The sequence below is a fragment of the Acomys russatus genome, chromosome 11, assembly GCF_903995435.1.
Source record: "Acomys russatus chromosome 11, mAcoRus1.1, whole genome shotgun sequence".
NCBI classification, from domain to species: Eukaryota; Metazoa; Chordata; class Mammalia; order Rodentia; family Muridae; genus Acomys; species Acomys russatus.
The window spans coordinates 31,901,261-31,923,568 of NC_067147.1; the positions used below are offsets into that span (position 1 = coordinate 31,901,261).

The 22,308-nt window shown below is 48.5% G+C and overlaps 1 protein-coding gene across 1 annotated transcript in view; it reads right to left on the minus strand.

The window, feature by feature from the left end:
- Positions 1-1,467: 1,467 nt before the first annotated feature.
- Positions 1,468-22,308, minus strand: part of Rftn1 (raftlin, lipid raft linker 1) — a 197,230-nt gene continuing 176,389 nt past the window's right edge. The window contains exons 8-10 of the mRNA XM_051153046.1: positions 13,477-13,580; positions 11,603-11,684; positions 1,468-2,088 (exon numbers count right to left, since the gene is read on the minus strand). Coding sequence (XP_051009003.1) covers positions 1,762-2,088; positions 11,603-11,684; positions 13,477-13,580 — 513 coding nt within the window. The 3' untranslated portion in view covers positions 1,468-1,761. The remainder of the gene's footprint in view (positions 2,089-11,602; positions 11,685-13,476; positions 13,581-22,308) is intronic.

Sequence of the window (22,308 nt, forward strand, 5' to 3'; positions counted from 1 at the left end):
CATTAAGCACGGAGTCAATAAACAAAAAGGAGTGATACCATATCTTGTTTTGTGATATAATCACATTTTAGCGACACTGGACTGTGTAATAATATTCATGTACAAAACACAATGTATTTTTAAGGTTTTTGTTAACTGCCTCAGTCTTTCCATCGTATAGCTGGTTCATAGAGGACTTCTGTGATAAAGTGACCCCTGCCAGAATCAACAGGGCACAAGGGAGAAGAAAAGAAGAAATAACTCCTGAGGAGCTCCCAGTATCACTTAATACTGGAACAATATCCCTAAAGAATTCAAAAGCGCCACCCCGCCCCAGCAAATAAAACATAAATGTTACTTATTGAAACATACAACAGAAGCCCTCCAGCTTGGGAGGCTCCCAGCCATCTGTAACTCCAGCTCAGGGAACTGACGCCCTTTTCTGACCTCAGAGGGCTTCAGGCACACAGCTGGTGCTGGCAAAACACCCATACACAGAACATTAAAATTAAAACAAAAAAAAAAAAATCTTAAAAGAGTGTGGGGGTGGGGGGACGACTGCACAAGGCTTTGCAGTGCTGCCCACTACATAGGTTTACAGGTTTTATTTTAATAAGCTCGGAAATGAAAAAGATTTTCTTCATTAAATAACTTCCATGAACTCTTAGAAACTGCACTTCTGAGTCAACTCATGTCCCCTCACTCATGCGGAGGCGTGGGAATTCATTTCCTGCTTCTTTTCACCAAAGCCTGGTGCAAGCGTAGGTAGCTCTGCAGTTTGCCAGCAGGTAGGAATGTAACTGTCAGCAAGGTTTGAGGGGCCGGGACCTCTGTTGTGATACAGTAAAGACTCACTTCCCACCACGCCCTAAACTCAGGTGGTTTATTGCTTTAAGTAACTAAATAAGAAAGAGGCAGGCTGTTTCCACTGGGACAACTGGTGTTCTCTCTCCAAGGTTTGCCAGACGCTGCTACTTAAAGCCTTAACAACACTTTATGGACAATATAAACATGTGACAGGCACAGTATACAACTCAGTCAATGACACATCAACAAAAATAGCACACAAGGGCACCCACCTACCTACTGCCCAAAATGACAGAAGGGATTCATACATGTGTTAAAGACAAAATTTTAAAACAATATTTTTTTGGCATGGATATTAACACATAACACTTTCGCGAACATTCTGCACGATCAGGGGCATAGGGAATTACCTGTTTGCTTCCAGATCACCAGCATCTATAGAACTACTTTAAGAAAGGCAGGAGGCTTGGGCACCTCCCTTCTCGAACATCGTCACCTTCCATAACAGTGGCATCTCCAGGGTTCAGGTGGAGAAGGGCAGCCTGCCGGCTGCAGGGTTAAAAGTCACTAAGTACTTGCCGAGAGCAGCAGCGTATAAGAGTGAGCAGGAAAACCTTGGTTTGTAGCGAAGGATGTCCCAGAAGTTGACCCAGATGTGCCCTGGAGCCATGTGAGGGCAGGGCAGTACAGGCACTGTATGGTCCATGCCCCCCCTTGGGGCAGTGGTGGGACCAGAGTCAGGCCTCCAGCCTTGAGGTCTAGAAAGGAATATTCCGACCTTGCACTCTAACATATGTGGATTGTTAAGATACCTTTCCAGTGGATGTGCAGAGAACACCATCAGAGACTGGCCCTAACAGAGCCCACTGAGCTAACAATGGAAGCTCAAGCCAAAGGGTAACACAGAACAAACTAGCTGCTAGCAAGTTTCCCAGGGTCTGCCATCACACTGCAGGCCTAGCACAAATCACGGACTCAATTTGCCTCTGCTGGAGCAGGCCCTGAGGCAAGCTCAGCCTCTACTCGGGGGTCCGAGTGCCTGGGAGCCACAGAGTCCCTGTTGTGGCCAGCAGGACCATTCTGCACAGCCCCTGAGCCCCGCCTTTGCTCCCTGACCTCAGAGGCTCCGCCCCACTGCTGTGTCCCAGGCACACAGTTTCCCACATCTCCAGCCTTGGGAAACTGGTCTTCGGGATTCTTCTCGGTCAGTTCGGCTTGCTGCTTGTCTCTGGCGTTGAGTTTGCCTTTGGATTTCCTTGTCTGCCTGCTGTGGATGTCTTCCCGCGAGAATCGCCAGCGGAACTAGAGAGCAGAGAGGACAGAGATGGATAAACAGCCTCTGGGAGCCTATTCTTCCCACTTCTTGTGTCCAAACCCGACAGTTCCTGTATTCCCTGGACACCACCAAGCCAAATTTAATCCAACCCATCTCTCCCACTCTCAGCGCCTGCTCAACACCTTCCACGTGTGCATTCTAGATTTGGGGGAGCTGTGGAGAGAGAAGGGTACCATGGGCCCCATGGCAAAGGAAGCAAAAGTTCTTGAGGTGCCATCATTTGGAGGGCTAAGATAGAAGATGGGTGGCTACTCTCTCCAGATGTCAAGCCAATTGTGAGCAGGCTGTGCATGGCTAAGTACTGGGCACACAGTCTCTCTCCAGCTTACACAAGCTAGCCAGGGGTGTGTGGTGCCATGCCGCAGACCCCAGACATTCCTTCAGGACTTGTAGGCTCCTTTCTACAGCTTTGGGGAGCAAGGCTGGCAATCAGGCCTCTCTGATAAGCTGACGAGGATGCCCAGGCAACCCGTAAACCCATGACTGGGTGGTTCTTAACAATCCATTTTTTCCCAACTGTGAAAAGCTAGGCCAGCTCACAGTCACCTGGAGACTGAGACGCAGCTGAGCCCAGTTTCTCCCTCTGCTCCTTTCCACTAGGGCACTGTGTCTGAAAGCCTCCGCCACCCAAATCCGTCCTTGAGCTGCTTCTGAGACAGTATCGTAGCTAAGCATTTGCTGGTGTGAGAGATCAGCAGCAGTTCCAAGTTCTAAGGTCATGCACCCTGCGATAGGGCCGGCAAGAGCTACAACCTCATGGTAGTTCTGGGGGGGGGGGGGGCAGAGGCGGGTTGTTGAGAAGAGCCCAGCTGCAACATTCACTGGGCAGATTCCTCAGCTGCTATTGTGATCATGAGACAAACAGGACTTTGGTTTTTAACTTCTCACTAGTCTCTTTCCATCTCAGCTGTACCACAGTAGTTATGTCAAATATACACTTAAGTATTAAAGTGTAAAATAAGCTACGAGGAACTGTGTCTGTCACCCCAGTATTTAGAAGGCAGAGTTATCTTACTTTTCTACTGTTGTGATGAGACAACTAAGTCAACTTACAAAAAAAAAAAAAAAAAAAAAAGGCATTTAATTTAGAGGCTCACAAGTTTTGAGGGTTAGTGTCTATGACCATCATAGTAGGGAGCATGGCAGCAGGCAGGCATTGGAGTAGCAGCTGAGAGCTTATATCTGACCCACAAGTACAAGGCAGAGAGCGAGAGCTAACTGGGAATGGCATGGCCTTTTAAATGTCAAAGCCCATTCCAGTGTCACACCCCCTCCAACAAGGCCACACCTCCTAACCCTTCCCAAAGAGTTCCACCAACTTGGGGCAAAGTAAAAGAAAATGAAAAGTGTCCCGCAGGGGCAGAATGTCAATGTCACCTTGTCTAGTGCCCTCAGAGGAGGGCCTAAGAACCCAGCTGCACCATCAATAGGAAACATGGCACATTGTAAAAGATTCTGGTGCTTTGTGTAGATAAAACAAAACCAAGCTAGCCCAACCTCATCGACCTCGAGTCTCACGAAGTCGGAGAAAACATCAGCAATTCCTTTTGTATAAAACCAGTAAATTTGAATATCTCATCAAAATACAGAAAAGGAATGGAATATATATTAACTTAGGGTTGAGGATTTACACTATACCCATATCCCACCCTTGAAGGCCCAGCACACTCACAACATCGGATATGGATGTGGTCCCTGACACTCACTTTTGGGGTGTTCTTTCATTGTATCTATGGATTGCCCTCTGGGATGGCTGGCCCTCCTCCCACTCAAGCTAAGCATTCCACACAGTGTGGTGTGGTGCTCACATGACTGCCAGGCTACCCATAAGACATCATGAGGCCCCACAGACACCCAGAGAACACAGATTTCAGACCCCAACTGGCTACTGTAGCTTTGACCATCCACTCCGATGCTTCTGGGCACCTTGTTTCTCTGGTTTGATCCCCAGCCAAATGGATGTACCCAAATAGAACCTTCGGACATTCTCCATGCATTTGTAAAAAGCTGGCTAAACTAACCTGTATTTTATTTTATCCTTGGAGCACTCTGCTCCTGCAAGAAGTCAGAGGAAGTTGTACTTTTGTCAAAAAGAATGGCAACATTGCCTTGGTTAAGAGGCTTGCCTACAGACACACCGAAGCCCTTCAAGGCTGCTGAGCCCACATCGTGGTTCTGGCATTGGATGGCTGTCAGTCCCTGAGCACACTCTTAACTGTGTGACCTCCCTCTCCTCTCGGTTGTCCCTGGCCCCATACACTGCAGCTGGTGTAAACAGTGTCTCCTGTGGACACATAGTGTCCTATCAAGGACAGTTATGCCAGGCATGAGGTGTTCCACTTTCCACCGTACCCACCCAGACGTTCTCAGCATCTGCCCTTGCTAACTACACCAGAAGCTGTCCACAGTAGCTGTGAAAGCCTGACCACAAAGTATCATGTAGAAGGCCATGCTTTGTTGACCTGAAGAAAAAAAAGGCCCGTATGAGGTACGAGGCTGACACAGCAGCTGCTCTCTCTAGCTCCCTTCGATGGCCACTGGAGGGTTGGGCTTGTCACTGTGAGCTAGGAAAACCACTTTCTACACTTCTGGGCCACCACGGAGATATCTACACAGCCAAATAAAGGCCTAAGGACCATACTGTTTCCTGTGTCTGCATACAGGTTTGAGAGTTACCTCAGCACTTCTGCTGTCTGGACCTCCCAACAATCATGGAACCAGATTCCCAGGGAGGCGTGGCTCAGGCCCTTGGCCCTGAGCAAGTACGTGCATTGCTGAGGGCTCCATGAAATACAGCTACAGACCTGGTCCCAGAGGGCCTAACAAAGTGGGCAGACTGCCTTGGAATGAGTGAAACTGCCATGTATGTCTCATGCTTGACAGGAGCCCACACCCCTCCAAGTGCCCCAGGCAAGATCCCCATAAGTGTTATTAGTGATATTCTACACATGATGCAAAAGTTCAGAGATGGTGGGTAAGTTGTCTCAGATCACACAGCTAGGAAACTGCAGAGCTGGAGTTCAACCTGATTTCTTCAGCGCCACCTTTTAGAAAAAAACAAAACAAAACAAAATACAAACAAAAGAACCTTCTTCTAGAGGGTAAGGCCACCTTTGGGATGGCTCAGCTCTGAGCATAAGCACCTAGACCTTCAGGTTTTCAGAGGTCAGGATGAATCTGCCAGGTCACCTGGGCCCCACACCCAGTCACCAGCTAAGGGAAGGCCAGACTTACTGGAGATGAATTATGCTTTTTGGCTTATTAAAAATGAAGAGTTTCCTGTTTGAAGGTTCCCCGACACTAATTATGATAAAACATTAATTATGAAAAAATGTGAGTGGAGGGTCACAGGTGAGTCCAGAAAGGGGCCAGACTATTCAGTTGAGAACCAGGCCCTTGGCCCTGAGCAAGTACGTGCATCGCTGAGGGCTCCATGAAACACAGCTACAGCCCTGGTTCCAGAGGACCTAAAAAAGTGGGCAGGCAGAATGAGGACTGACTTTGCAAACACTCAAGTCTCGCTGCAGCTGCTGGGGGTTCTCAGGCCACATTCAGAAAGCTGCTTGCCGAGAAAAAACACCTGGAAGGACTACAATGTCAGAGAAACATCCAAGAAGAGAGCACTTCTTCAGGCCATCCACAGAGAAGGGCATCCTTGGCCTCTCAGCCTCCGTACTTGTCTCAAGCAGGCCTCCCTTTAGGACCCGGGCAGTCAGCACATGCAATAAACAGCACCAGCAGCTTCCTATCCCCAGGCTCCAGAGATACACAGACAGTGGGAAAGCCAGGAGCACTGCTTGCCTCTCAGGTTGAGCCTCTGAGGCACAGTGTGGAAAACACGTCAGGGCTCTCCCAGCTGAAGTAGAGTTTCTGCAGGTAGAGAAGTGGCAGGGAGTCTCTAAGATCACCCAACAAGGCTGCAAGGACAACACGAAGCCCAGAACCTGGGCTTTTCTCAGCTACCACATCTGTGGCACTGGGATTGCTCAAGCCAGCTAAACTACCCAGCTCAAAATCAGGTGTGGGGGCTGGGACTGGTGGAGCAAGACTCCCAGCTACCAGGGAGGCTAAGGCAGGAAATCACAAGCTAAGGTCTTCTGGGTTACAGAGTGAGTTCAGGTACAACTGGGGCAACCTAGTTAGGCCTTGTCTCAAAAAAGGCTAGGGTTGTAGCTCAATGCTGGAGCAGTTGCCTAGCATACACATGACCCTGGGTTTTGTACTACAAAAAGCAAAATAATAAATGGATAAACACCTGGTGGGAAGGACAGACAGCCTTCACTCTACAGTGCAGTTGTGGCAGCGGGGACCATGGGTCTAATGAGTGCCTTTTAGAAATCTGGACAAGTTTACTTCAAGAAGATAAGCTGGGGATAGAAGGATGGCTCTGCAGGGCTGGTTCCCAGCACGCCTCTCAGAATGCTCACAGTTGACTCTAAGTCCAGCTCAGGAGCATCTGATACCGCTGATCTCCATGGGCACTGCACACACATGCACAAATCCACACTCGGATACACACTCATATATGTGAGTAAAAATAAAATCGTAGTAAGGAAGGAATGAAGGAGTTTAGCTGGAAGGAAGGAAGAGAGGAAGGGAGGAAGGAAGGGAGGGAGGTAGGAAAGGAGGAAGGAAAGAAAAAAGGAAGGAAAGTTGAGAATCTCGTCTACACTGCTGATTGACTAGACTGATTGACAGGATACACTAGACCGTGTCTGCCAATCCTGCAGTTCTGTGCTTTAAATTTTGATGCTAACATGATATGTGTTCTGGGCTCAGAAGTCTGATTCATCAGTCAGCAACTCAGCAGGTATCTCCTGAATATCATCTAAAACCCAGGTACCCCAGGAACAATGGTCAGAGGGGAACGCCTTTACTCTGCTGACTTACGTAGGCCAGAATACAGCAATTACTGTGATACAGTGATACAGGGCAGAGCTCTGTGAGGCAAGTCTGGGGTTCTTTCACGGCATGCCACTGTGATGGTTTAGATATCAGGGGGTTTCCCCCCAAAACTCATGAGTCTCCAGATGGGAGAGAAAATGGAGACAAGCATCCCGGGCATGGGTACAGCCCACAGCAAGGACACCAAGGCAGGGGCGGGGGAGGACCATCGAGGCCAGTGCCACTGGCATGTAGGGGAGGGTCTAGCAAAGGCCGAGGGCTTTAAGGGTCATAGGACAGATCCCCATCTTTAAGATGATAAAGCTAGCTGACTGTTGTAAGCAGTGGGGTGACAGCGTCCAGCTGCTTCACGCTTTTTCTTTTCTTCTTAATTTCTTTTTTGAAACAGGTGCTCGTGTAGTCCAGGCTGTCTCATACATGTTACATACCAAGGATGACCTTGAACTTGCTGTCCTGTTTCTACCTTCCAAACACCTGGGTTGTAGGCACAAGCAACTGTGCCAACCTTAAAATGGCCTTAGAGATAGGTTTGTCTTTATTTTATGTGTATGGGTTTTGTGTCTCATATGTGTAGATATTCATATAAACATGTTTTGTTTCAAGTATGTGGCAAAAGATAGAATGGGAGTTATAGACAGTTGTGGGGTACCATATGGGTGCTGGGAACTCAACTTGGATCTTCTGCAAGAGCAGTAAGCATTTTTTAAATTTTAATTTTATTAATTTATTCAGATAACAACTCAATTGTTATCCCATCACTTGTATCTTCCCATTCCTCCCTCCCTCCCACTTTCACCCTATTCCCCTCCTCTAGGCGTAAGACCGAGGGTGACCTCCTCCCCCACTATATGTCATAGGCTATCAGGTCTCATCTTGGTATTCTGCTTATTGTTTGTTTGAGTGCCACCAGGCCTCCCCACCAAGGGGAGGTGGCCAAATATGGGGCACCAGCGTTCATGTCAGAGTCAGTCCCAGTCTCTTCTGAGCCATCACTCCAGCCCTAAACTGGCCTTCTTAATTGATCACTTTGACTCTGAGTAGGAAACATATTTGAGTGGGAGACCTGCCACTAGGAGACTGAAGTAGCTGGCCATATGATGCGGGAGGAACTCTGGAGTTTCTGGGGTTTTAAAGCACAAACTGACTACAAGGAGGAGAAGGGATTGAGGATGGCCTCATGAGAGTTCTGTCATTCTAGAAATGAGCAAGGTGAGACCGATAGAGGGAGGTGGGGAAGGTCACATGTGCGCTCTTAGCAAAAGGCAACATAGGGAAGGCTTGGGTGAAATGAAGCTATAAGGTTGAAATAAAAGCCACCAGCATGAGGATGGTAAGCAAAGCCCCAGGCATGAAGATTCTGAAAGAGTAAGGAGGAGAAATGGACTTGCTTGGAAATTGAGAATTGTAATTTGAGTGTGAAATGTCCCCAAGGGCTCATGGATTTGACTCTGTGGCCCCCAGTTGATGGCACTGTTTGGGAAGGTTACAGAACCTTTGGGAGGCCGAGTCTCCTCTGGACAGGCCTTGGAGTTTTCCAGCCAGGCCCCACTTCCTGCCCCTCTCTGTTTGTTGGTCATGGTGTGACCAGCAGCCTCCTGTTCCTGCTGCCATGCCCTGCCACCACAATGGACTGTAACCCTCTAAACTGTGAGCTGGGAAAACCCTCCCTTCCTGAAGTTGCTCTTGCCACCATGGATGTGATTATGGTAACGAGAAAAGCAACCAATGAGCATGGTGAGATGGAACCAAGAGACAAAGTGCAGCCCAGCCTATAGGAGCTACGCGGACCAGATGCAGTTGCTCACAGGGTCGGGATGGGACATAGACCCAGGTGGGGCGCAGCTAATGTGTGAAGGATGGGGACAGAGGGACTGAGACACCAAGTGCATGTAATTCTTTCTGGAAGCCTTTTTCCTTTCTGTGAGGGTCGGGGGGGGGGTTGTCTCATGGAGAACAAGTAAGTGCTGAGTGCCACATTGACGCAGGACACAGAAAGAGAGAGCAGTCTGTCCGCGTTGGCCCAGCCAATGAGGGTTGGCTTACTGACTAGGAAAAAATACGGCTTCTATCCTCTCCTTGAGGAAAGTCAGTTCTTTCATGGCCCCTTGGTGAGATGCCGAGGTCTTCATATGAAAACCACAAGGAGGCGTGTGGCAAGGGGGTCTACAGCCAATTCCATGAAGGAGCTCAAGGCCATCTCTCCACGTCTGGGAGCGGATCTTGTGTGTTGGTTATTGAATGTCACTGGTGACGTCCTGAGAGGCTGTGACTAAGCACTAACTGATATCAGTCTACGGCCATCCATCTTCCAGGTGGTGGCTGACTGCTCCTGGTGGTTAATGGTGACTGGCAGCTGCCTTCTGGTCCACCTCTGTTGTCACCTGTCACATTACTATAGCAAAGCCTGGAGAGTGGCCTTCCTTTGCACTGCAGTCCTGCTGACTTCTTGTCCTCACCACCTTGGCATTCCTTCAACGAATGAGCAACCCACAGGGTTTGTTGGCTGATGAGGGGCTACTGCAATCTGTTCACTGGCTGGATGCTCCTACCTGGGACTCTAGGACAAAGAATGGGGAATGTGGGGGTGGTGCCAACTCTGCAGAGCCAAACGGGTTAGCAACTTTTGCCAGAGTGTGGCTGTGGCCATCAAAATAAAGCACAATGGATCTAGATGACATCAAACCGGGGCTTTGGTAGACTCATTCACATGCTGGGCTCTTCCTGAGAAGCTAGTAGTGTGCCTAAAGCATGCTAGTCCATGTTCTTTTTCTGTAATAAAATAAGAAAGTCAACTAAAGGAGGCTGGAGAGAAACAGACGGTTCAGCAGTTGGTGCTCTTGCAGAGGACCCAGGTTCAACTCCCAGCACACACACCAAGCAGCTCACAACCACCTGTAACTGATACAAGGGATCCATTGCCCTCTTTTGGCCTCTACATTTATTGGCACACAAGTGACACATGTAGGCATACCTATGTACACATAAAATAAAGATTGACCTTTAAAAGAAAGCCAACTTAATCCAGGCAGTGGTGGCACATGCCTTTAATCCTAGCACTCGGGAGGCAGAGGCAGGTGGATCCTTGTGAGTTCGAGGCCAGCCTGGTCTACAATGAGAGTCCAGGACAGCCAAGGCTACAGAGAGAAACCCTGCCTTGAAAACAAAACAACAAGAAAAAACAAACAAACAAAAGAAAGCCAACTTAAAAGAAGGGAAGGTATAGATTGGCTCACAGTTTCAGAGGGTTTGGTCAGCTATCTGTTGGCTCCATCGCCTTTCAGCCTGTGGTGAGACAGCTCATGTGGGAGGGAGTGGGCAGCAGAGACTGCTCACCCTTGGTGACTTGAAAACCAAAAGAGGAGAAGGGGCTGGAGTTGCAACAGTCCCTTTGAGAGCATTCCACCCCACCTCCAGCCCCTGACATGGCCTAGCCTCCTTCTACTCTGCCCTGCCTTGAAAATGTTTAACCAGACCTTATAACAGTACCATTAGATAGAGACCAAGCCATTAGCAGCACATGGATCTTTGGGAGACATTACAGATTCAAACTGTAATACACAAAAGATGCCTCACATCACAGATGGTGATTTGAGTATCTGAATCAGATGGGGGGGGCAGTGGTGGGCAGAGCATCTGAATCAGGTGGGGGGAGTAGGGGAAGAGCATCTGATTCAAGTGGGGAGTGGTGGGTGGAACATCTGAATCAGGTGGGGGGAGTGGTGGGAGGAGCATCTGAATCAGACAGAGGGGGGTGGGGGTGGGGGATTAGGGGATGGGTGGGGGTGGGCTAAGCATCTGAATCACCCAGCAGAAGCAAAGGCTGGCCTCAATTTCAGAAAGAACTCTGAGAACATCTAGAGTGATGCTGTGCCCAGGCTAGGCAAGAGAAGTCCAGCAAGGAGAAAGAGCCCTGGCGACCCTCCAGCACCGATCTGCCTGGGGATGAACCACCACAGGCTACGCTGGCCTCTGTCTACCTTACCAACTACCAGTCAAAGACCTTAAGAAACTGGCAGTTTCCTTGCTAAGGTTAGCAAACTTCTGGCTTACATTTAAGGCAGGGCCTCCTATAGGGCAGAGGCTGGCCTCAAACTCATCTTTCTGTCTCTTCTTCCCAAGTGCAGGGATTACAGACATACATTAGTATACCAGACCAGAATCAGCAAACTCCAATGTCCTAAGGGATCGAATAAGCAGGCCATGCCCCAGCCTGCTGGTATGAGATGGAGGAAGGCATTTGAGCATGAGCCCAGGCCTTCCCAGGCCTCTGTCAAACTGCAATTTGTGTCCTAATTTTAGCCCATAGGCTTCTCTAGCACATGCCACTGACCAGACAAGTCTCTACCATGTTCCCTGATGGTCATGTCCAGGAAGCCCGAGAACCAGTTTCCAGCTCCTCCCCCGCCAATCCCAGCATCCCTTGCTGTGCCCCAGTGTGGATCTAGATCTTCAGTGGGCCCCATGAACCTTTGGAAATGGGAGAGGCCAAGCAGGCACAGACTCCACAGAAGTCAAACTGTGGGGACATAAACCTGGGGCCGGGGTGAAGAGGTAGAGAGGTCTCGTGTCTCTTACCTTAGGTTCCCTCTTCTTGGTTTTCTGAGGTAGACATGGTCTCTGAAGAAACACAATCTGCTTGGTGGACAGGGTCCCTTCCCTACAACACAGGAGCAGAGGATGAGCATGGATGCCCTGGGGGTGCAGCCTCTCCCTGTGGGTGCAATCCTGCACTTCCTTTAAGGGAATAAAGGCTGCTGCTGGTTGGGCGACAGAAAATCAGAGGTCCCACCCCTACACTAGGGGCTGTCTTAGATGCCAACCAGCTCTGTGTGGCTATCCCTGCCTCCTGGGGTCAAGTTCCCCTACCCTTGATAGGTAGTGGCAGCTGGTGCCTTGGCTTAAGGAGAGTATGCTAGCAGGTTAGGGAGTTCCAAAAGGAACAGCGTGTCTTCCAGTTCTGTCTTTGGTACTTAGGGTATGACTGGGCAGGAGACTAAAGATGGGTGATGAATTCAGCTCTGAGTATGACACAAAGGTGGTAGAGAGAGAGCCGACATATAGGAGCTTAGCTTCTGTGCAGCTCCTATAGACAAGTGGATGTCGGGCAAGCAGCGAGATGGCACGTGGTAATCAACCCTGACCCATACGGATGGGATGAGTGATAGATAGTTCACAATGCTGAGTCAGAGAAGGCAGGGCCGCTCGCTGATCCTTTGACAGAAATATTAAAGGTGGTCTGGTTCTCCCCACTTCTACCCTTTTGCTCACCTTCTTAACTTGCTATTTTATAAATATCTTCTGGTTGCCTTCAGGCAGGGAGGGAGAGCTAATGTCTACCAAGCATCACAGTTTTGCCAGAGGCTTGGCTGGTGATTTCACATGGAAAGGGCTCATTTCAGACTCTCCACCCGACCCGACTGCGAGGCAGCACGCTCTCAAACCAAAAGCACTCAGCGCATGCGCACCCGCGGCCTCGCACAGGGAGGATTCAGACGGAGCTGCGTATTCCCAGGAGCTGTGTTCATTCACCAATGTTAAGGTGCTTAAGAAGAGGGAGGGGGAATAAGTCTGCTCCAGAGGCAGACAGCCCTGAACAGTCCTGGGTCCACATCTCTCAGAGCACTGGGTCCTCCTGTCCAAATCTCATTCCTAGTTGTGTCCTCAGGAAAGTAAGTAGGAAACACTCAGATGAGCTGCAGGGCGTAACTTGGATGACATTGGTAGCAAATGGCAGACTTCAGGAGTGTTTTCTGTTCCACCGTATCAGCCTCTGCCTGGAGAAGTCTTGGTCTTCAAAAGAACATGGTGGTTCCCGTTAGCCAAATCGAAACATTGCCACAGGCAGGCAGGCAGGGAATCATGTTGAGGACGCAGAAGACCCAGAGGAACCAGGAGAGAGGCCCAGGAAGGCCAGGGTTTATCATGGTCATTTTCCCACTGTCGACTAGCCCGGGCCACCTGCTATTGCCCTACAGTGTGAACGGTTCTGTGAGTTCCGTGAAGGTAGAACCGGAAGAGCCGCTGGGTAGGGAGCTGAGAGAGGGCCATCGCTATATGTCGACATTGAGACTGACAACTGTAGGGCGGGGCCTGACTGCAAAATGAGGCCTTAGGCCCTGTTTTGGCTAAGCTACAGCCAAATAAGACGTCAGGTGCACAACAGGCCCTTCTGAGCTTCACTTTTCGGCCGTGAAATGGGAATCACAGCTATGATTACAGCCCCAAGGAAAGTCAGGAGGGCTCAAAATATAAACGAAAGGCCCTTTAGGGTTTATATGACAAGGCTCAAGGGACAATGGGCAAGCATCTATGCAGTTAGTGAAAGCCTGGTCCTGGATGGCCCAGCCAGAGAGGTTCCGTGACAGCCCCCAGGCTGATAGCAGGATGAAAAAGGTTATCCACTTATCAGGTACAGTAACAGTAATCATAATTGTCACCATTCTTGTTACCTGGTAGTCTTGAGTATGGGAGTTGGTAGCACACAGGTGAGCTGCCATCCATAGGCTGCCAGCGAGTTCAACAGGGGCATATAGTCTGACTGCACCTCCGTACCCTGTGGGGAAAGGCCGCTGTGAGCATTGCTGCTGCCTAAGGTCAGCTCCCCGCCCTGGAAGCGATCCTCCCATCGATCCAACCAAACAGAGCAGAGTAGGGGTCTCTGAGGACATGAGCTCCACACTTGAGAATTTGGAGTCAGCTTCTTCCTAGCCCAACTTAGTCTGTGCAGTCGGAAAGATTTTATAGCCCAAAAAAAGAATCCATTCATTTTGTTTTATCCTCGTCTGGACAAACAGTCTCCAGTGAGTTTCACTGAAGAAACACAATCATCTTCCCCCAAGACTCATTCCCAGCATTCCTAGCAGAGGTGTTCTGGTGTCCTGGGGAGTTAAATTACATTTGACAAATGATCAAGTCATTTGCATCCAGGGTTAGCAGCTACACACACAGTAAGCAGCCTTAACAGCCGGAGCCCTGCCACTCAGGAACACATGCGTGCTGCTTGTGCTTTTTTTCTAATTAGGGCCTGAGGACAAATATTTGTTTTACAATTTAGAAGTACAGGCCCTCTCTGGCACAGGGAATTGTTATAGGGACATCCTGACCTCATTCATAGGCCTTGCTTCTTTCTAACGCAGGGCTCCTCACTGAGAATGAATATGGGGTCCTCAGCCCTGCCCTGGGTGTACACTGGACTTCCTCATCTCTATTAACTGGCTTAGGAAGATGACCACCACCTTTCTGTCTGAAATGACCCCTTGTGACTAGTAGAAACCTTTTACCATCTATTAACTTAGCAGACCCTTGCTTCCACCAACCCCAAAGCTAAGGATGTCGTCAGATAGCATCTTGGGCCTAGAGAAATGCTCCCTGCGTCTGCTGTGCCACTCTCTGATGTACTCGCCAATGTATTTTAAACTTTCCTTGACTTAATGTCTTGCTGTGTCCTGTAAAACTAGAAGGCTTCAGGTGACTACCTCTGTGCTGAAATCTGGAATTTGGAGTATTTCAAGGCCATGGTCACTCAAAATGGCTCCAGAAGGAACTATCTTTTATTCTCTTTAAGATGAGGGCTGTGGCTTTGCATTGAAAGGACCCACATAGATCCATTCCCCTTGTTACTTGGCAGCTGTGTACAGAGGAAGCTCATTCCTGCCCCTGGAGTTCATAGCACCCAACATGCATGCAAGCAAAGTATACACCAGCCTGCTGGTGGGCTGGAGTAACTTTGAGTGTCAGTAGAGAAGCGAGGAACCATAGCTCTGGTCAGAGCAGGCTTCCTGGCCAGGTACACGGTAATGGTGTGGGCTTCACCTGGAGACATTAGACAGAGTAGGGTATGACAAGGCCACTCTGTGGGGTAGTCTAGAGACCTGCTAGTGGGTCCAGATACCTTGGACTAGGGAGCCAGGAGAGAGTTTGAGGAGATAACCTTCCACCTTTTTAAAAATGTCTTTGAAGATTTCTAGAACTGGGCATCAATCCCACCCTGGCTACCAAGTCACCAGAATCTCTAGTAAGTCATCTGTGGTGTTCCAAAGTGTGAGGTCCAGACCCATACCGTGGCCCTTGCCCCTTGGTCAGGCACCTGTGGCACATACTGGCACATACCCCAGTTGGGAACGTGTGGGGAGTGCAGGCTCTCAGATCTAGCCCTGCTGACCTAGGACTTCAGGGAGCACACCAGAATCTATAAAGAGCCATGGTAGCAGCATCTGTGGCACTGAGCATGAGACTGCCACCTAGATAAGTGTTTAGTTCCCTTCTGGGGGATGGCGGGGGGGGGGGTGGGGTGGGTGGGTGTCTATTTTGGGAGCTAGAATCCACCAGTGGTCATTTTCAATTTGACCTTTCTCATATGGTCACCCATATGAGAAGAAAGATAGGCCTGCCTTCCAAGGATCTGCCATGCCTGTGAGAGATGCTGCATCGGCAGGAAACTGGCAGGAGGAGAGGGCAAAGGGACTGATGGAGAATCAGTAAAGAAAGACAAGGGGGCAGGGACCAAGAACAAACAACCTAACCAATTTACAGGGCGGGCCAAGGGACGGTCTTTGCAGCCTCTCTCAAAGCCCCAATCACGCCAGCCATGGCTTAGCAGGTGGCCAGCCTGACCCTTATTTCTGTTGTCCCTCAAAACATAGGAACATCTTCCTTCCAGATGAGTACAAGCTTTACCCCTGTAGCTGAAAGAAAAGCCTGTGGCTGTAGCTCAAGATTCCCTAGCCCCGCCCCCTGCACGCCCAGCTTAAAGACAGGCAGGAGTGGGGTGGGGGGTGGGGGTAGAAACAATTTAAATCCACATACTCAAGCTTTGCAAGGTTCTGATTATTTGGGCCTATCAGGGCTAACCTTCCCACTTTGTCAAGCACTGTGACAAGCCTACCACAATCAGACAGTAGCTATAGCAACCATGTCAAGCTTTGGCGCCTTCACAAAGCCCTGAGTGGCAAAATGCCTTCTTTTCATTGGCGGCTGTAGCCAGGCCAGGTTTTTCTCTGCAGGAGCCCAGAACTCCCAGACAATGGCCAAGCCTGCTGCAGCTTGACCTGCCAGCTCAGACAGGCCTCACCAGGGACACTTCTATTGCACTCCATCTTATTTCATTTTGTCACCATCTGGAAGAGAAAAACAGTAGGGATTCTCCCAAACATGCCCACCCTTTGCTCCTGCGAGGGTGGGAAGTGTCAGCCATGGGGTTGAGGAATCACGGCGACCTAAAGGAAGAGGGAACGTACAGTAAACCTACAGAGCTTGGGACATTCAAGCCCGAGTGCTAATTCCTGGCTGTCAATCAGAGTTGATGAATAAAATACGAACGGGACGGGGAGGTGCACCTGCCATGCTCTCCCACTTGGACCTTTTAGACTACTTTCTATTTAATCCATGTTAAATATGGCTTTCCATAAACACCTATCGATGTCACTTTGTATATTACCAATACAGTAAGATGGCATTTCTAAAATGAGATGCGCCCCACACTGCCAGTGGAAGACACTTTCAACTCCATTAGCTGAGAAGGCGGCAGGAAACAGATCTGGATGGAAGGCTGCTTTGATCTGCTTTTTTTGTGACACTCCTATGAAGGAGAAGAAAGCAGCAAAGGCACTCAAAAGCCATCCCACTTATCAAATGAAAAGACATTTCTTTCTGTAAGCCAGAACAAAAAAACTTTAATTAACTCTCCCCTTTTCCTTTGTTGGATACCTAATCTCCCTCACACCTGGACTGTTTAAAAAAAAAAAAAAAAAAGTGGCACATGTCCTGTGTTTTTTGTTGGTTGTTTTTTTTCTTTCTTTCCAACTTGTATAAAAGGAATTCATTTGTATTAATGGCCCTCTCCTTGTTTGATCCCTATTAGTCTCCCCACTGGCTGCAAATCAACTAAAGAAACAGACATCCAACATAACCATATGCTGCCTTCCAAACATCAGGGCAACAGAGTGTATACTTTACTAAGATGTGCATTTGACCTTTGATCTTTTTTAAAAGACCCTCTCTTCAGCTAAAGAACGAGGAGACCACATATTAGTCCAGTAAGAAAGTTTATAGCACGAATGTCAGTGTGATCATGACGTCTGGGTGTGTTGAGTCCAGGTGTTCCTTCATGGAAGGAAGGAGCAAAGGTCACCAGACCCTTATCCCAGGTAAACGGTGACTGATCATATTGACTCTGTGAGATGTGGGGATCCCATGGGCACCCATACCCTATGGAGCATGGGGTCACGTTACCATGTAGCTGAGCTCACCAAGAACAAAAAGCAATCATGCATTTTGCCACCACGTTGTTAAAGATATCCTGGAAGCGGCAAATACCATGTGACTTCGCCAGCATCTTGGTAACTGTAACTATATGGCATGCACCAAAATGGAGGTATCCATGAAATGTCCCAGTCCCACTGAGCCCAAGGGAATAATCACCACACCCCTTCTTATACTAGATGAAGGAGGTACCACCAGGCCCCCAAGACGTGATCTTTTTATTTTGGGTGTTTTCTTCTATTTAATCTTGACATAGTTTTTCCCATGATTTATTTACCGGCTTCTAAGGGAGACTTAAGGGTTTTGGCTTTTTTTCCTGGCCATATGCCTCCAACACTGGCTAACACTTTCAGTGGCCCAAAGCCGTTCACTTCCTCTACGAAGGACAAAATTGCCTCCTAGTTAAGTTCTCAGTAAGAATTGCAATATTCCCAACAGTGTCACTTTCTGTGTGCTACAGATACTGCTTCACTTGCATAGGACGCTTCAAGGATGATGCACGCCGTCATCAAAGGATGCCTTACATCCTGCATCTTCCCCATCTGTCAGGCTCCATCGTGGCCCCTAAGACTGGCCCCCTCCTATGAGGCATTTTAACTGCTGTCCCTTTCTACGCTACCCCATCCACCAGTTTGGACGAAGTTTGAGTGTTCTACTCCCCCAAGGCCCTAAAAGTAATTAGGGTGACCTCTGAGATGGGAAATGAGGAGCTAGACAGTTTCCCTGACAGACAGACAGACAGACAAGGAAAGGGTAGGGAAGACTAAAGATGGTGAACTTTGAACAGGGCAGACTGAAAGAAAGGCCTAGCAGGTTTTTTTCCACCACATAGGGCCCCTGCTGAGGGGCATGGCCTGATGAGTTCAAGATGCCATTCAGGATGCCACAGCTGTGGGCCAACCAGACATCCTATTCTCGGTCAGACTGACCCAACCCTAAATTAGGAGGTGGGGTGGGGGTGGGGGAGCCCTGCAAAAAGAGACTGAATTTTCCAGGTTCCCAGGTCCTCCCTCTGTTACACACATGGAGCTTTCTCTCTGCTCTCCTGCTGGGTGTCTCTTCACAGCCATAGAAACCCTAAGTAAGACAATGACCTCACCTTCTGGCTGGGGTGGCCCTGGAAAGGGGGGGACAGGGCTTTCCTAACAAGGCTGTACTCCTCAGCTCCTCCCAACATCTGCTCAAGGGACCTTAGTCATCGGGGATACGTGTTGACAGACCTCACCTCGTCATGTTCATTTCCATTTGTCCCCTCCAACATTGACAACATGACTTCACCATCACCATCTCACTGGCCTCCCCAACACGGAATCCCTTTGGGTCCCCCACCCCCCCCCCACCCCCGGCTTTTCCTGGACACCACTACCATTCGCCTAGCTAATGGGCCATCCGACTCGTCCCACTTCTTGCCACTTTGGGCTCAGGACTAACACAGTGGTGGCTTCTTTGCATCTGTTCGCCTCTCTGCCTCACCGGCTTTCAGACCGCCTTAAAGAAAATTTGTATCAGTTTAACAGCCTGGGGGACCAACTTGATTCTTTGGCTGCCCTGGTACTCCAAAACTGAAGTGGGCTGGACCTCATAACCTCTGCCAACAGAGGGATCTGTGCCCTGCTCCAGGAGCAATGCTGCGTCTACATCAACAACTCTAAAGATGTAGAGGCCAGACAGAGAGCTCAGCAACAAGCTTTCCCTCCCTCCCTGGCTCCTCCCCTCACCCCTTCCTTCCTTCCTATTATTCTCATGCATCTTTTACACATTTTACAGATGGTCTTCCTGGACCGCTAGGTCCTCAACACAAGAGGAAGTAGACAACGCTTCTCTTAGAGTCAAACCAGACTCCAAACCTTACAAACGGTACCCCCTCCCTGAAGGAAAGAACCAGCTAGACAGGAAACAGTGCCCCCATATCCCTTATATGTAAAGGGCCTGGAATAAAGGAAACATTTGCACCCCCAAAACCAGGACCATAAAACAGGCTTGAGGCTTCAAGAAACCTCCTGCTCACGGAATTCTGGAAAGCAGCCAATCCTGTCATAGTCTGGTGCCTGGAAGCACCAAAACAGGCGGGGTTGGACTTCTCCCCTCCCTGCAGTTTCTAGGCACCCCCCTCACTGCCTAGTTTTCACTAAACAAGCTGATCCTCTGACCCTGCAGCGTGTCCCCTCCTGTCCCCTCAGATACCCCACTTTAGGGTTTGACTGTGCCAACCTCTCAGACCAATAAATGCTCTCACCATTTTGAAGTCAGGGTCTATTATTTCATTTTCTTCCACTGACTTACTTCTTACAAATCTATCGACTGCTGAAACAATGGACCCCAAAAGAAAGGGAATTTCCTCAGGAAAGGCCCTCGCCACCAGGGAACTTGTCTCTTGGAGATTTCACACAGCTTTATCAACTTGCCAGAACGAGTCTATGAATGAGACCTCCCGAAAAGCAGCTGTGTCTGCAGAGGCTGCTTGGCTGACGGGAAATGCAGCAATACAGAGAGGTTGGAGTGCTGCAAGTGGAGAGACCATTTTATCTTGGGTGACCTTTGGCCCCTGAACAGCCAGCCATTCCTTGCCCACCTCCATGCCAGAACTAACGTCCACTGACTAATAGCTAAAAAACCTTTTGCAATCTATTAACAGAATGGATCACTAATTCCCACCCAGCTCAAAGCTATGGATGTCATCCGATGGCATCTGAGGCCTACAGGAGAGCTTCCTCCATCCCGCTGCTGCCTCTCTGGTGTTTCCACCAATGTATCTTTAAGTTGATTTATAATCTTCTTTCGTCTGCTACTGCAAAAGTTCATGAGACTGTGTCCATGTGGGAACACTGTACCTGCGGTAACCCAGCCCCATGCTTCCTGGGCCACTGAATGGTCATTCAAATTTGGCTCCAGAATAAACTATCTTTTGCTGTCCTTGAGGTGGAAGCCCAGACAATGAGGGGGCCAACAGTGAGCAGGACTGCTTAGTCTCACATATCGTGGTCCTTCATTTAAACTTTAATCTTATTTAAAGGCCACAATAAGAACTTGGGGGCCTCACTGGGTCTCTTTGATCATCTTCTCAACATGAGCACATTGAATACATCTCTCCTTTCCTACTTTTGACTGTTTAATTGGCTTATTGAAAATAGGTGGCCAGCTGGGTGTGGTGGTGCACGCCTTTAATCCCAGCACCCGGGAGGCAGAGGCAGGCTAATTGTTGTGAGTTCGAGGCCAGCCTGGTCTACAAAGCGAGTCTAGGACAGCCAAGGCTACACAGAGAAACCCTGTCTAGAAAAAAAAAAAAAAAAAAAAACCAGCAACAAAAACAAAAAGAAAATGAGTGGCACAGGCTGGGAACCCAAAGTTCAATAACAGGCTGAGTTTCACTGTGAGCATGCATTCTTTTTCTTCTTATTCTTTTTTTTAATGTCATCATTTATTTTTCCTGACATTTAACCACTACCACCCCCATCTCCCTAACAGTTACAGTAACTCATAATTAATTTATTCTATACGTTACAATCTATTTTATGCCATCATTCATCATGTCTTTCAATGGAAGACACCATTTCCGGAGCTCTCTAAACCCTTGATCTGATCTGGTCTGGCTGCTTTCCACACCGGTGTTTTCTCTATTTCGGTGTCTATGACTCGTAGGTTCTCGTTTTTTCAGTTTCCATCCCATTTTGCTAGAGCATGCGCTTTAGTGGCTTCCTGGGAAACAGGGCCCTGGACCTCACTCGGATTCCTACACATGTCCTCGTCTTCACCTTCAATTGACGATTTGGAAACAGAAGCCTGGGCTGACATCTATTTTCTACCTTAGAATTTTCAAGTATTGTTTCTAGATATTAGACATTGCACCATATACATACATGTGGGTCCTACGATCCTCGCTCTATAATAAAATGGACTAGTGAAAATGAAGCAGTTTTAAACATATCATTCTACAGAAAGGGACACTATCATAGAGACAAGGCAAAAATGTCTCACTAGCTAATTTGACACAAGGCAGTTATTTTTAAAGTTCCTGACCTGGCCCTGCCATCTTTTCCCCACAAGCCACACACGGCCTCCTTCCTGAGTTCATGATCCAGCACAGTTCCCTTCCTAAACACCAGGCTCTACTAGTTTAAGATGCAAGGGCTTGTCCAGTGAATAACCTGGGGCCTGAGACTCTGAGCATGCGCGTAGCCACCAAGGGGACTGCCTGTAACTTCCAGCTCTCAGACTTCAGCTACAAGCTGGCAGCACCTACCAGTGCCTACTGTCTTCTGCTCACCCATCACTGCTAGAGGAGCTCTAAGCACACTCATGTTAGACATGAGCCATCACTCTTTAGTTCTACTATGTAAAACATTCTATTAAATAGTATTTTCTCCTGAGTGGGTAGCCTGTTGTATTGCGTTGGAAATTTTGAGGATATTGAAAACATCACAACATTTAGCTTCTACGTGTGAATTTTTTATTCAAGACTGCACACATGGCAGGCATGCACTTTATGGAGTCTCGTCCTTCTGTTCTGAAAAGTGGTCTCTTTTTACAAAGTCATTATTGGATGTCCTCCCTGTTCAGTTTCCTGTCTTCCTGGGCTAACTAACTGCTCATCAAAATCATTGTTTGAATTTCACTACCTTCCTACTTCTGCCTTAATAAATAATACTTATTCTACCTACAAGGAATTTCTTCACTTCTCCTTCCAGCCCTTTTCGTATGCTTTGAATATTCTGTATCCCTATTTAAGACCCCAAATCTCTTTTCTCTTCCAAGTCTTGCCTCTTTTCCACAGAAGCCTGTCTGTGTTTCACGGACCCTTGTGCACGATGGATGGTCCCTGCATTACCATTACCAGGGACATGACAGAAACAGCTTTACACCATATTGGAACTTTACACCATGCCCTGGTTTGCAGCTCTGCAGTTAGCTGCTCCTCCCATTCCTTGCGCTTTCTGTCCTGAAGACTGATCCTTTTCTTCTCATCTAGGCTATAGCTTCTTGACAGTTTACATTCCTCCATTTTCAACTTTTAGAAGCACTCG